At 39.3% G+C, this 16,075-nt stretch overlaps 1 protein-coding gene across 4 annotated transcripts in view; it reads right to left on the bottom strand.

Annotated features, from left to right (window-relative positions):
• si:dkey-166d12.2 (rap1 GTPase-activating protein 1) overlaps window positions 1-16,075 on the bottom strand; it is a 54,303-nt gene that overhangs the window by 24,283 nt on the left and 13,945 nt on the right. For all 4 annotated transcript variants that reach the window (XR_005007277.1, XM_036571102.1, XM_036571101.1 and 1 more), the window contains exon 3: window positions 2,593-2,689. Coding sequence is in view for 3 of the 4 variants with exons in the window: in XM_036571102.1 (XP_036426995.1) it covers window positions 2,593-2,689 (97 nt within the window). In the remaining variant the exon portion in view is untranslated. The remainder of the gene's footprint in view (window positions 1-2,592; window positions 2,690-16,075) is intronic.

Genomic DNA, 16,075 nt, shown 5'->3' with positions numbered 1-16,075 from the left:
ATTAAAACAGCAGCATCGCCTGAAGCTGGCCGAGCACACAGAAAGCTAGTCTCCATGCCAGGCTAATGGCTAACAGCCAACCCCAAGAGACAGGTTTTTCTTTCCTATCTTTTTCCCCTCATTAATTCATTAGCTCATTACTCAATCTGATGTCTGCTCCTTTGACAATAAACTGCACTAACTTACCTCAGGCTGCAGCTCACTACACGAGAGGTGAGGGAATCAGCATGTTTTGTGTTGTTTGTATGTCGTGTTGTCTGTATTTATTTGAATACTTGTATAACAGTATTTACAAAACTAATTCCTTAGGAAGAACTGGTATATCGCCCACCACTAGTGACTAGGCCTGTATCTCTGGAAGGGTTATAGATGAGGAGAAATTTGATTAGTAAAAATGAACAGTCACGTAACCCCTACTCTGAACATATCTGTGTATATAGCCAACACTACCCATCACTACTGAAAATCTTAAATATACATTACAACTACACATTTGATCTTGAATACACTGTTGTGCAATACATTGCATTTGCCAGTATGCTGGTACTGGTGTCATACAATAATATTGATTTTCAGTGAATTATTATTATATTATTGGAAACATTATATTCCAAAAAGTAACACTGTCACTGTTGCCACACTGGTAGAAGTACACTATGTTCCTTAGGTATCATTTCAGGAGCAGAAAACAGAACACAACAGTCCAATCGGAACAGCCTGTATTCAGTTTGTAGGATATTCCTTTAGCATGAAGTACCAGTACTCAGTACTGGGTTTATTAACTATTAACTTTGTTCATTCTAACTAAATATCATCTGATATCATGACATACATGAAAAATATTTGAATACTAACTTCTATCGATATTGCCCAGCACTAGTTTAGCATCACAGCTCAGCACCATTTGTGATGATTATGTCTTCTAATAAGCTCCAATAGTAATCCCACATGTCCCATAAGGATGCTACCATCCTGTCATTTTCCAGGGCCATTTACAATGCTGTGAAGACTTCATAATAATTCTGTGACAGCTCCAAATGTGCAGTCCTCTGAGTCCCTAGCAGCATCAGTGTTAATGGCTCCAAAGGATGGGGAGGCACTGATGGAGGGATAAAGGAGTACTGGTGAGTTAATGGAGGAGATGAGGTCTCATAGGACAGTATGGGAACAAAAGACCTGTCTGCAGCTTAGGAAACATGATGAACACAGTCTTACTCACCACCGCCGCATTAACAGCCAAAACTAAAACGAAGAGAGCTCTTTTATGTGGACAAAAAAAACCAAAAGTGAAATATCCAGGGCTTACACCTTAAGTCCAGTTATGCTAGCCTAGTATGGATTTCCTGGTAATCTTATTATCTGGGCAAACAAAATTATAGCAATGGAAAAAGCCTTTCCAATTGGGGAAGGTGAGTGTAAGTCAGCTGATCCAACTCAGTCATTTCCTTCCAGCAAGTCAAATGACCACATACACATGATGAGACTGATATTTTATATTTATAGTTTGGAATCACCATTCACACAGTTGCTGCACACACATTTACAAAATTATGCTAATGTGATGCCAGTCCTGTGCAACCTGAAGCTACACTACGTTTTGGGGATTTGATGGAAATGTGTAATTGCAGGACGCTGATAGTATTCAAAGAAAACTCAGCTGAAACTTGATGAAGGATGTGTCTTCAGAGGATGTAAGCGAATTATATTTTATTTCTTTCTTTTTTGAGCCTGTGCATGTGACATTAATATGACATTAACGTTAATAATATACGTATGATGTGGTCCAAAAATCCAACCTGACACCACTGATTTTTAAATGACTATTTCAGGCTTAACAGGGCAACTCACAGCAGTGCATGCACACCATGTTTTAGTCTGTTTTTTCCCACCTCCCTCAGTAATGCTACTTCAATTTTAAATAAAAACTTACATAGCGCAGCTTTAAAAGAATAAACAAAAAAGGTTCAGATGGGGCAACATGCATACATTAATAACTATGTTATTACTGAACAAAATACCAGAAATAATTCCATGACAAATTATTCTAACCTTTTGAATACTACTGAATGTGCACATGGTATTTCCTGCTTGCTACCGCAGTGGTTGCCCTCACCTTTACCACTAAATTGTAGCAAATCGAAACAGCCACTGCAGAACTCCCAATAGCTGGGGCCTGCCAAGATTAGTACACGCCTACAAGGTGACACCACTCCTCTAACAGGAAAGAGTAATGTAAAAGATTAAAGGGATGGGAGGACAGATGAAGTAATGACAATATTTTCACAGAGAGGAGGAAAAGAAATTGCAGAGATGAACAGACACGCAGAGACAGAAATAAGTATCAAAATGAATAGAAAAAAAGACATGTAACTGTAGTATTACAGCTGCTGCAGAGCCAGGAGGTGAAATCAGTGAGGGCGAGACTAAAAGCCCATCAAATCAGTGGGGTTACTGTTGTGATGAATGTGTCGATGCAAAGATGAACAAGGTGAACAGCATGAACGACAGCCAAACAGCCGAAAGCACAGAAATGAGTGTCAGGAAGAGGCTGCAAAGGATAAAAGAAGGCAGAAATAAGATTATATGTCCTACCTTTAAAAGCCCAGGAGCAAGGGACAGGGGTAGTGAGGGGCCCAGGAGAGGAGGCTCTAATGCATCAGAAATTCGGGGGATTCTGCCATCATGTTTCCTGTGGATGAGCAAACAAACATGGCTTCAGCACAAAAATCACATTTCGTAACCTCAGTCATTCTGTCCAACTCGAGTATGTATGAGCATGTGTGATTGTATTTTTTCCCACATAGTTTAAGAAAAAAATAATATGCACATCAGTACAAACTTCAGGCTTTCATAGAGGCTCCTAATAAGCAGCTGGGTGGAAGAATAAGCCCTCTGTTTTCTTGCTCTCCTTTGTTTGGTTCGTGCTGTCAGGATAGTCTATTATTAGCTGAGGCCTGAATTCAGAGGTTCAGTCCAAATACATTATTTCACATAGCGCTGTCTTGCTGCAGTAAGCTTAGCCTAGCTGTTAGCAGCCAATCTTTAATCAATTAAAGCTCCTCTCACATTCAGCTCCATGTAATGAGATTCACCATGGCTAGCAAATGTGGGCAGATTTCACAATCCGTGCAGGCAAATAAATGAGAGCAAATACTGAAGTCAGCTAAGGGTAAATATTTGATGTGTCAAATCAATTAACATGTGACAAATTAAACCAAATGACTTGGTACGACTGTGTTACACACATTCCAGCTGCAAATGAAACATTGGCAAGTTTCTGAACTGGCATGGTGCGCACACTGGGGAGTGCATGAGTCGATCTTTGCTTTCTGCTTAGATCTATAAAGGATCACTACTAACATCAAGTGAGTGACCTAACCTTCTCTACACCATAGTGCCAACTGGCTAAAACCCATCAAGCCTGTGAACACACAGCAATGTCAATACAATACTGAGAGCAAGGAAATGCATTTAACAATAAACAAAGCATGATGTCATTTTATATTAATGATTTCTCTCTAGTAGTTCATAGAAACAAGTGGAGAAATTCTGTGAAAAGTGCAGATTCTAAACTTTCAATCCATATCACATTTGTGTTTGCAACAAGAACAGGAGATACGATTTGAATGTGATCAATAGTTATTGTTGTACATACAGTCAAAACAGGCTAAGTGGAAAAAACCTGGAAGACTTAAACCTGTCAATACAGAATGAGTCATATTATTCTGCAATTCTATGAATTATTCAGTAGATAATATGAAGCTAACATGTGACTGCCTTCATTACTGTGATGACGGACTTTCTAGCCGTCTGTAAAACTGTAAGATCAAAATGCCCCAACTACCAGCTATAACACTGGGTATGTTCTGTTCTTTGAATTCACTTTCAGTTCCCCACTGTTAGTAACTTCCTAACTAAAAACAATCAGCATAAGAAAAGGATATTTACTATCAGTGGGCCTGTTTCCACTATGCATTAACATGATCATGTTTGGATTCAATTGACCTGCATGGAATGCCAGATTACAATTGGATCACTCAAACCACTTTCGGAGGTGATCAGAGACGGCTCTTGACCACATTTAACTCACGTGTAAACAGAATGCTTTTTCTTTATTAGCATACAATTATGTGAGCGGAAATCTATTGATGGCGCGCTGACTAGTAGGTGAAAGAATACATAATGAGATGAAAGATGGAGGATACTCTGCATTCCTTCGCATTCAAGGCTCAAGTTAGCCACAAACCAAGAGCCTCCGTGCACTCCAGGCTGATAAAGGTGTTCAGGCCAAGCTTATCCACAAGTAACGGGGAAAAGAGCAAACAAACGGAAAATAAAAATGAGGCATGTGTTGACACGCTGTTTGTACTTTTAAGGGAGAAGTACAATTGGATCTCATTTGGTCACACTGGGGATGTATTTTAGTGAAAAGTGTAAACGGAAACTGGCCAGATTTTATCCAGATACAATCCGGACATGAAACACATCTAAATATAAGACGTAAACAGACCCAATGTTTCTTTTTGTTGACTGGGGCCATATTATAAAAACTTCTCAACTCTGAAATCTTATCTGTTTAGTCACCATGACAACTTCAACTGAATTTAGGACAGAAGCTATTACAGAACAACAGTTCTTAAGCTGATAATCTTACCCTAACTACATATAAGAAATTACAGAATAACAGTATTGCAGAAACATCCCAACTAGAGAAAATTTCCTAAATTCTGTCCTAATTTTAAGGCATCTCCAGAGGTGTCTTAACTCCCGTTTTAACCGTCTGTTTCTATAGCTTTATGCAGTGACAGGCAGCATACTGTTCACTATAACTAGCATAATGACATTACATTTATCTACATAACAGTCAAAACGGTGCTTTGACTTGTGAGGGTTTTTTCTAACAGCGTTTAAAAAAAAAACAGACGCTGCAGACAAGACCTTCACGTAGTTTAAGATTTCCTAACTTGAGATAATACGCTGTGTGATGATGTGGTTTTGTTTCACTATACATAATTAGAATGAATGTGAATCAAAATAAATACAGCAAGAACAAGAATACAGAGAATACAATTTTATTTTTCATATACAAAAAGTAGGAGATATCATAAGAGCTAGTTAGAAGAACGTCTTGGTTCTGGACTTCATCTCGAAGCCTCCAGCCATCAAATGGATTTATCAAATTCCATCACCAGCACACTTGATTTAAGCTAATGAAGATTTAGCTTAGCTAACCAGGTATTTGATGATAACTACAAATAACACTGGGCTACCTTAAGAAAAGGAAATGGTTAACAAAAATACTAATGCTACTTATTCTATTACTATTTTTGGTATTTATTGTAATGTCTGGTGCCTAAACATTTTGCACAGTAGTGTATATATATTGGAAATGAATAAGGGTAGACCCAGAACTGGAAAACATTCACAATATATGATTTGTATCACAATAGTTCATTTTCATGAGATTTGTAAAAAGTTAGATCGGACGAAATGCTCCAAAAAAAAAGAGAATCACGTTTTAAAAAGGCAATGAAAAATGTAGTACAATGATTAGCTGTTTAATTCAACATTTGCACAAATATCCTGGAACAGGATGAAAAATCAAACTGGTGATACTAAATTACTGAAATAGGACAATGGCACAACTGCTCAGCAGATTACGATGCAGTTATTATACATGCTTGTTATTGTTTATGTACTCTCTATAATTAGTCTAAGTGTGTTTTTTAGGGTTTATACAGTTGTTCAGTGTTCCTGATGATACCACCACTACACACAGAAAAACATATAGTGATGTAATTCATCACCACAACGATAGAACATTGTCATATTACCAGCCCTTGTTTGCAATAGCACAGTGACCATACCAACATATACACCATACACAGACAAAACATATAAATCCTCTGATCTCGAATAAAAACCCACTGAAGCTCACCCACTCTCACTCAGAGGACACTCAAAAAGCTTACACATACAGTACAGGAGCAGAAGTTTAACAACAATTAAAGGCTTCATGCTGGAACATTTTTCCTACAAACATTCATATTGTTCTCAACTTATCTAAAGAAGGTGGAAAACATGTTTGCAAGCACAGAGTCACAGAGTCCTTCATGAAACTGAGAACAAGCAAAGTGTTAGAATGAATCAGCAGTGAACCACCTGAGACGGACTCGGAGCTGGAACAGTGTGTGCAAAATCACTGTCCCATTCACAACATTATCAAACTATACTGTAGCTCCAGAGAAGTAAAGATCAAGATGCGGTAAGGCTGGGCATTTTTGATAAAATTCAATATCATGATATTTCCCAAATATATCATGGTATCAGATGATACTTTAGTCAGCATTAAAAAAGTTAATGAGGTCATGCTTCCAAGGTGCTGCTACACTGGGAACTACATTGTATGTTAATGCTAAAAAAAGGTCTGATACATCTTGTTTTGAATGGACTGTTTTGTTCTGTTCTGCATCTCTTAAAATTACACCTACTGTCTATTGAAACTTTATGGATTTAAAAATGTTTTCAATGTTTTAAAATGTTCCTTCAAAACAGAATTAACTTTACCAAACTGAAACCCCAACCCTAACCCTAACCCAGTGATACAATGAGAAACCTCGGCTTTGTCCAGTTTAAGTAGTTTAAATCTGGTGACAGAGAAGTTTAGGTTCTGCATGCAAGTTCACATTAGCCATAAATGTAAAATGTATCAGTATGTGGAATTGGAGCCTTCTGTGTGCTACTGTGTGCTATCAGATACCTATCAGATATGTCACTAAAAATTAGGTGTACACAGATATGGTAATTGTGGGGAAATGTTGATATCCTTTATGTTTTAATGTACATATCTGCAAATGCTAAAGCATAAACATTCATATGTAGAAATTAATTATAATTCATTTTAATTCAACTCCATTAATGCACCTGCACAGAAATATAACATTTATTTCTACACTATGTAGAAATTGGAGGTCTTAACTTAAAAAAGCCAGTTACTGGGCTACCTTAAAGTTCATATGGTAAGTTGACAGGGCATAAAACACAGATTCTTGTTCTGTTAACTTACTGTTTTAAGTTCAATCAAATTAAGATTTTAAGGCAGTAAAATGAATAAAATACAGACTTTTTTGCATAGCATCGCCTAAATGTTCTGCTCCTCTGCAGTACAGTCTAAACATCTTTCCTATGCAATATTTTTATAATCAAATATCTGCCGATATTTCATTGTTTATTCGTACCAAAAATAGTGCTAAAACTGAAAAGCAATATAACATCAATAACATCAGTATGTCAACATCAGAGTAAACCGCTGTAGATTATATCTCCCAGCACTGAGAAGTGGATACTGATATTGAACATTTGTGACTGAATATTGCAAAACAATGCAAATATGCGCAAACATGCATTCACACACAGACACAGATGCTCCTGTAAAGCAAGGATACTAACACATAGTATTTAAAACTGATTTGCTTTCAATTAAGATAATGTGCCAAACACTCACAGCACAGCATATACTCACCTATCTTCCTCTTCTTCCTTAACCACTGCAACACTGCTGACTGAATGATCACAGTCTCCACTAACACTTAACAGCACTGTACTAACAACTGATCTTATCACAGAGAGACACAGAGACACAGGGAGAGAGAGAGAGAGAGAGAGAGAGAGAGAGAGTATGAGGAGAGGTAAAGGACAGAGAGGTGAAAGAGAGAGAGGACAGAGTGAGAGACATAGGCAGAGAGAGAAGAGAGAAAGAGAAAGAGGAGAAGGAAAAGGAGGAGATGGGAGTGAGAGAAACAGCGTATGTGTGTGTGTTTGTGTGTGTGTGTGTGTGAGAGAGAGAGAGAGAGAGAGAGAGAGAGAGAGACTCACTTTGTAGCTGAGCACAAATCAGTATTTAGCAATCTGTTTACAGCGAGCAGCCAAACAGCCACAAAGACAGGTGACAGACAGAACATCGCTTTTTATGCAAGGTTGTTTAGGGTGAAATATACAGGAACACTTGCACACACACACTGCTCGCACACAGCTATGATACACTCGCACACACACACTACTCGCACACAGCTATGATACACTCGCACACACACACTACTCGCACACAGCTATGATGCACTCGCACACACACTGCTCGCACACAGCTATGATACACTCGCACACACACACTACTCGCACACAGCTATGATACACTCGCACACACACACTACTCGCACACAGCTATGATACACTCGCACACACACACTGCTCGCACACAGCTATGATACACTCGCACACACACTGCTCGCACACAGCTATGATACACTCGCACACACACTGCTCGCACACAGCTATGATACACTCGCACACACACACTACTCGCACACAGCTATGATACACTCGCACACACACACTGCTCGCACACAGCTATGATGCACTCGCACACACACTGCTCGCACACAGCTATGATACACTCGCACACACACACTACTCGCACACAGCTATGATACACTCGCACACACACACTACTCGCACACAGCTATGATACACTCGCACACACACACTGCTCGCACACAGCTATGATACACTCGCACACACACACTACTCGCACACAGCTATGATACACTCGCACACACACACTGCTCGCACACAGCTATGATGCACTCGCACACACACACTACTCGCACACAGCTATGATACACTCGCACACACACACTGCTCGCACACAGCTATGATACACTCGCACACACACACTACTCGCACACAGCTATGATACACTCGCACACACACACTACTCGCACACAGCTATGATACACTCGCACACACACACTGCTCGCACACAGCTATGATACACTCGCACACACACACTACTCGCACACAGCTATGATACACTCGCACACACACACTGCTCGCACACAGCTATGATACACTCGCACACACTGCTCGCACACAGCTATGATACACTTGCACACACACACACTACTCGCACACAGCTATGATACACTCGCACACAAACACTACTCACACACAGCTATGATACACTCGCACACACACACTGCTCGCACACAGCTATGATACACTCGCACACACACACACTACTCGCCCACAGCTATGATACACTTGCACACACACACACTACTCGCACACAGCTATGATACACTTGCACACACACACTACTCGCACACAGCTATGATGCACTCGCACACACACACTACTCGCACACAGCTATGATACACTCGCACACACACACTGCTCGCACACAGCTATGATACACTCGCACACACACACTACTCGCACACAGCTATGATACACTCGCACACACACACTACTCGCACACAGCTATGATACACTCGCACACACACACTGCTCGCACACAGCTATGATACACTCGCACACACACACTACTCGCACACAGCTATGATACACTCGCACACACACACTGCTCGCACACAGCTATGATACACTCGCACACACTGCTCGCACACAGCTATGATACACTTGCACACACACACACTACTCGCACACAGCTATGATACACTCGCACACAAACACTACTCACACACAGCTATGATACACTCGCACACACACACTGCTCGCACACAGCTATGATACACTCGCACACACACACACTACTCGCCCACAGCTATGATACACTTGCACACACACACACTACTCGCACACAGCTATGATACACTTGCACACACACACACTACTCGCACACAGCTATGATACACTTGCACACAAACACACTACTCGCACACAGCTATGATACACTTGCACACACACACACTACTCGCACACAGCTACGATACACTTGCACACAAACACACTACTCGCACACAGCTATGATACACTTGCACACAAACACTACTTGCACATACACACACACAATGATTAATTAATTACCTTGATTGCAAATTCACTTGAGAGGAGTGTTTTGACACCTGTACATCATTCAGATGAAACTGAATCTGCAATTTGTTCCAGTGTTCTTACAGTTTGTTCTACCCATCTTGCAGTCCTATTGCCTGTGCACTCATCATTAATGTAGTATATTAACTTTGTTCTTATAATTTATATTATAGACTCCAAACCCTATTAGTTATTAGTCACAACTAAGTAAGGTGTGGGAATGAGATAATTAAGTCGTGGCTACAACTTAGTAAGCCGTGGGAACGAGATCACGCCTTACTAGGTCATGGCCACACATTAGAATCTCGTTCCCCCCCGCCTTACTAAGGCATGGCCATGACGCAATTATCTTGTTCCTGTATAACAGTAAGCGCCTTAGTAAGTCGTGGCCATGCATTATTTTTATTTATACAGGATGTCACCACCAGGGCTCTGTATGAATGTTTGCTATGGTAGGACATTTCGAGAACGTCAACTCCTCAGAACACCAAGAGCGCCACAAGAAGTTGTTGTTGGGACTATCAGAATTTCCTTTGTGTCTTTGGCCTTCAATCTGTAGTAATAGGAAAATTAGCTGCTGATAAAATGACCCCAGTCAAGTCATATATTTTCTTACCACAGGCCCTTCCCCACCCAAACTACAGATATGATCAAATGAACGATTTTGTGTGGTGCTCCAGTTGAGTGAAATGCCTGTCTAGCGGGTCATCTTTTATGGATTCTATGCAGCGTAGGACATAGTCGAAAAAATATTAAATATTCTCACTATCACCAACAATACTGACAGACTGATTAAAGATCAACCTGTCCCAAGTGTTTCCTGCCCTCCACCCAATGAAAGCTGGGATAGGCTCCAGCACCCCCTGCGACCAAGGAGGATAAGCAGCTTAGAAAATGTGTGTGTGTGTGTGTGTGTGTGTGTGTGTGATTAAAGATGAAAAGGCTGATTAAACTGAAAAGAGTAGTTGTCTGTCCATCCTTAAAAAGAGACTGAAAGGAGTTTTTCCAGACACCCTTTTCCTTTGTGCTGCTGAGAATGCTCTTACTTTCTAAAAAACTGCTTTCTGAAAACTGTCGTGCACACACCAACGACTGCAGTCTGTGTACAATCATCCATACACACATGCACACGTGTTTCATAGGTGCGTGCAAGTAGTGTGCATATGCAAATGTTTCAGTGTCTTTCACCCTAAACGGCCCCTTTCTCTCTCTCTCACACTCTCTCTCTCTCTCTCTCTCACTCCCATCTCCTCCCTCTTCTTTGTCAAATGGCTCATTATCAAAGTATTTTATCTATTAAGGACTCTGTGACTCATTCTTTCTTAGAGGATTTTTTATCCTCCTTTTTGTTGCTACTAGCACAATTAACCCTGCCTAAGTGAACACCATTTAGCATATGTCTTTTCCCAGGGTGCTTGTGCACCCGTCTGCATGTGTGCACGTCTGTGCGTGAGTGTAATTCAAGCCTGAGTACTTCTAAAAGGACTACAATTAGACTACTACTCCATCCTCTAATCTATTTCAAACTGACTGTAGAGTCTAGAATGTTCCCACGAGTCCAAACTGCCTCAGCAAAACCTGTTCTACACTTTACAAACAACTACAGGACAAAATGACATCAAACAATTCCCAATTACTTTTAGTTTAGTCACGACTGCAAAATCACATATTTGCATGGCTGCCCTACAACAATAAAACAGGTAGTTTCTTTTACTGTCCCTTTAAGACTGGTATATGTAAATGAGCTCTGTTCTCATTTATTTCCCCATTTTTGTGCCTCATTCAAAAAGCAGTCAGGGCTGAAACACTCTCTGTAACTTCAGCATGAATGGGTGGAGCTAAACTGCTATAGGCTGAACAGGCGGATACACACAAATGCATTTCTTTTAGTGACATCACAAAAAACGTACTTTAAAATGGACAGTTTTTGTGCACACATTTAAGACATTTTGGAACTGTACTAATGTTTACATATTACATACGAAAAAAGCGAGGAAAATGTGTTTTCCATTTGGGCCCTGTAGAAGGTGATGAGAGGTACAATAGTCCCTCAAATGGCATATAAATCTTTGCTGCCTGTCTCTTTCACGTATTATACAGATTAGTAAAACACATTTTGGATGAGGGTTTGAAAAGTTATTTTGGAAGCAACAAGCAACATTTACAAAGAGCAATTTTGGGCTGTTACTCTAATTAAGTTATTACAAATGATTTATAATGATTTTCTACTACTTTTGTGGCATTGCACCTATTTATCGACTCCTACAAATATTTGTCTGTGTAAATTCATTGCAAAAACAACTCTCTGATGAAAACTCAACTGAGTAAAACAAGACTGAAAGCATAATGAGGTCTGTATTGTCTGTATTTATCCATAGCCTTCTCTGTTCCTCTATCTAAACTGTTGAAAATTTGCAAAACTTCCTCTGAAGACTTCTTAACACATTTACCTGCAGGCGTTATTATCCAGAAACAACTGCAATTTTTTGTAACAAACAGGGATGTGAACAGGTACACGAGTACTGAATCCAATGTTGTGGCTCCTTTGATAAGGCAGCTTCCATTATTTGTCTGATGCAAAAGCCTACCAATTTCTCTTGGATATTTTTGAATAAAAAACTTGTTTCTAAATTTAAATTTTGGCCAAAGTCTATTGTTTTTCTATCATTAACTATTATTTTATTTTATTTTTTTCAGGGCAGTTAACCGAATATTGACAGCAAGTGTTTAAAATGGGTACTGCAGTTCAATTTCCAAACATTGGAGAGAGTTGTTTGCCTCGGCCCCTCCTCCCCAAACTCAAAGCTCACGTGGTTTGCCAGGTTGAGGACACTGAACCTAAACAGTGCAACATTAAACTTGACAATGATAAGCGACTACAAGTCGTACATTTTAAGCTGATCAGCTAATGTATACATTTGCAATGTTTTTATTGTTTGCAAATTATAAACTAGCTCATGGACTTTTTTATAACTCTGTCAATGTTAATTAGATGCATGGCTGGCTCTATACAGTAGCCAAAGCTAAGTCCCTTATCCCGAAAACAAAAGCCCACTGCTCTGAAAATACTTGCTGCTTCTTATTTGCCAGCTTCTTGTTCGAACGTTCCCATTCCACCTTAAATAGCACAAAAGTTACATTCTGTCACGTGAGGTGCCAGAATGCTGCAACATCTAAAGTGAAACAGAAAATTTGAATAAGAAGCTGGCAAATAGGAAGCCTGCTTAGTTAAGGTTAGCTAACCTTAGCTGAAGCTCAGTGCTTACTTGTTCAGGAGAAAATTAGCCAACTTGGCAACCATCTTCAAGAGCCCTTTTTGGGCTTGAAGCTCTTAAGATCTTTCAAATGCATCAACAATATTACTCGCACTTTACTACGTCTTTGGTCATGGAGCTTTTAAAAAAGATGCCGAAGCTTTTTAGGTTGAGATCCAGTTGGTTTGCTTGTTTGCCTGCCAATTTGTTTCATATCTGGTGGATACGAAGCAGAAAATACTAGCTGTAGCACTGTTTTTGAAGATGCCAGTATTTCAACTTAGCATGATTCCTTAATCTCTGATGACATTTCATGGTCATTTTATGATTTAGTACAGTAAATATATTACATTTTGTTCCTTTAACTCTTATAGATACTTATCAAAATGAGGTAGAATACATACCACTAGTAACTAACAGACTAGAACAATAGTAGGGAAAAACTGATTCCAGTATTTTAGGTTTTTGCTACATATTACTGTATTTAAATATTTAAATATTACTTACATTTTGCAATTAAAACAAAAAAAGGAGTTTAATAAACTTTTCACTAATGGTATTAATTAGTACTTTGACAATGATAAGTGTATGTTTAAAGGGGAAATTAAGACAGTAGTTCCAATATTTTGGCTAAGGGTGCATGATATGTGGACAAAATATCATATTCCATAGGGTAGTGTGTGATAATGGCAAAAATATCACAATACCTCAAGACATTTTCTGAATACATAATATGTATCACAATATTTCATTTTCCTGAGAATTAGGAGGTGCCAACGACTAAGAAACAGCATTCCGTGCATCACTATTAACTACAGTGAAACTAATCTGTAAGGTATTAAGAGAGTGAGGAAAGGAAGCTTTAGAGTTTAAGGGGTTAAATTCATTCCGCCTCTGTCCTCAGGTCTTACCACAGGTGATGAACTCTAAGCAGAACCACTTCTGACAAACTCAACCTCTTAGTGCTTCCATTCCTCCTGATCCCCAACATCTCTCCAAACCGCTGATCCATACAGGTCAAAGAGACACAACCAACACACACCTCTGCCAGTCCACTGAGCATTAAACAGTTCCTCTGGATTTCTCTCTCCACGCCTCACTGAGAACTCCAGACTCCAGACTGAAGCTCTGGCCTGATTGTTGGGTTCTTTGTTTGCTGGCTGTTTCACTCAGAAGAAAGTGACAGAGAGGCCAAACCAGTTCACAGGTTTTTTTCTCTTTACAGCTGTAATGTTACCTGGGGCAGGCAGGTCTGGAACTGGTCTCAGCTGGACAAACACAACCCTGCCCTTAAGGCTGAAATAACTGACAAAAAGAAGGATGGAAGGACAAAGTAAAACAATGTTCTCCCTTTCATATATGAGTTTAGAGGATGGAAACTGATCATTTCCAGAATAACTAAATAGTGCTTTATGTTACTCTATTTCTATAACATAAAACACCAGTACACTTACAGAACTATGCAAAAGTCATAGATAGTCATAAAGCCATAAAGATCACTCTTCATTTGATTAATTTCCATTTTAAAATGGACAATAATTTCAAGCTGTTCAAAATAAAACAAAATTTAACTCACAATTTTAAGGCAGCCTAAACACTAACACTGAAATGCCATTTTTTCAGTGTGGTAACTCTGGAGTCCAAATCATAATGAAGAGGCACACCAAAAGCCCCTAAAACAAGAAGTCAGCTGAAAGCCCTTAAACAAGACTTGAGATGCTTGAAAATGAGATGCTGTAAAAAAGGTAAGTGGGGACACAACACATCAAAAAAAGTAATTTTATATTTAGTTGTTGAGGCTTTCGTGTAATTTTTGGTTCAATATGTGTTTTCTGCTTTTTTCCTGATGCTGAAAAACAAACAACTTAATGGCCATTTTGACAATTAAACAAACCAAAATTGGTCTCTGAGTTTTGTACAGCACTGTATGTTCCAGAAATGAATCATTCCGGGCTCTGCAGGTTTGTCCAAACAAGTATCCCAGGCCTCATTTCCCATGGCCAGTAAATCTAAGCTATGTTTTTGAACACTCTCTCTAATTAGCTGGAAACTAGAAGCCGTGCTAGTTAGAGGGCAGAAACGGTCTCATTAACCTTACTGTCACGCAAATTGTGCACATGCCAGTGTGTGAAGGGAGACATGCCAAGCACTCAATCAGGTCACAATGTGAATAATTATCACAGTAATAATAAAATGATTCTCCTAATGAAGAACACATTTTAGTGTATTTTTGCAATAAATATTACATGCAAGTCTGACTGGTTCTCTCTCTCTCTCTCTCTCTCTCTCTCTCTCTCTTTCACACACAGACGTACACACATTAACACCAGTTATTTCCTCAGACTCCGTCTCTCTCCGCCCCTTCTTTCAGCAGCAATTGAACAAGTTAATGAGGCGGCAACACCATTTGAAGAAAAGGGGGAAAAATAATCTAAATGCTTCATTTCTCCTAAGATTGGGGTCTGTTTACTCACTTTGCTGTGTATAAAATCAATGTTTTGCTTGTCTCTTTATGTAAATGTGGTGACCGTAGTTTAATGAAGGTAGTTAAAAATAACTCTGAAAAGCTTCCCCTTCAGTAATGTGATATCTCGAAACTCTCAGGTGGTTATGGTGTCACTAAGCTTATTTCAGAAATTCCAAAAGAAAAAAAAAAACAAAAGAATTTTACACACCTCTTAAGGTTTCAGTCAATTGGGTCAACAGTTTAGCAGTGAGTCAAGGGGGACAGAACTTGAGTTATGATTAGGGTTAGTAATCTTGAAGAGGTTCTACCACTCTTTGATGGCTAATTTCTTCTCTATAGTTTTAAGCTCTTTGCTTCCTTCACTGCCTGCTGTTGGCTGATCAGTTATCAAGGCAATATTCAGTACTTTACATTGTAAACTCGCACTCAAGCAGTTTCTAGTAGGTAAATCAGTATCTTGAAA

Source organism: Colossoma macropomum, unplaced genomic scaffold, assembly GCF_904425465.1.
Source record: "Colossoma macropomum unplaced genomic scaffold, Colossoma_macropomum, whole genome shotgun sequence".
In the NCBI taxonomy this organism is placed as follows: domain Eukaryota; kingdom Metazoa; phylum Chordata; class Actinopteri; order Characiformes; family Serrasalmidae; genus Colossoma; species Colossoma macropomum.
The sequence above is the reverse complement of the archived record's forward strand: the minus strand, read 5'-3'. Positions and strand labels throughout refer to the sequence as shown.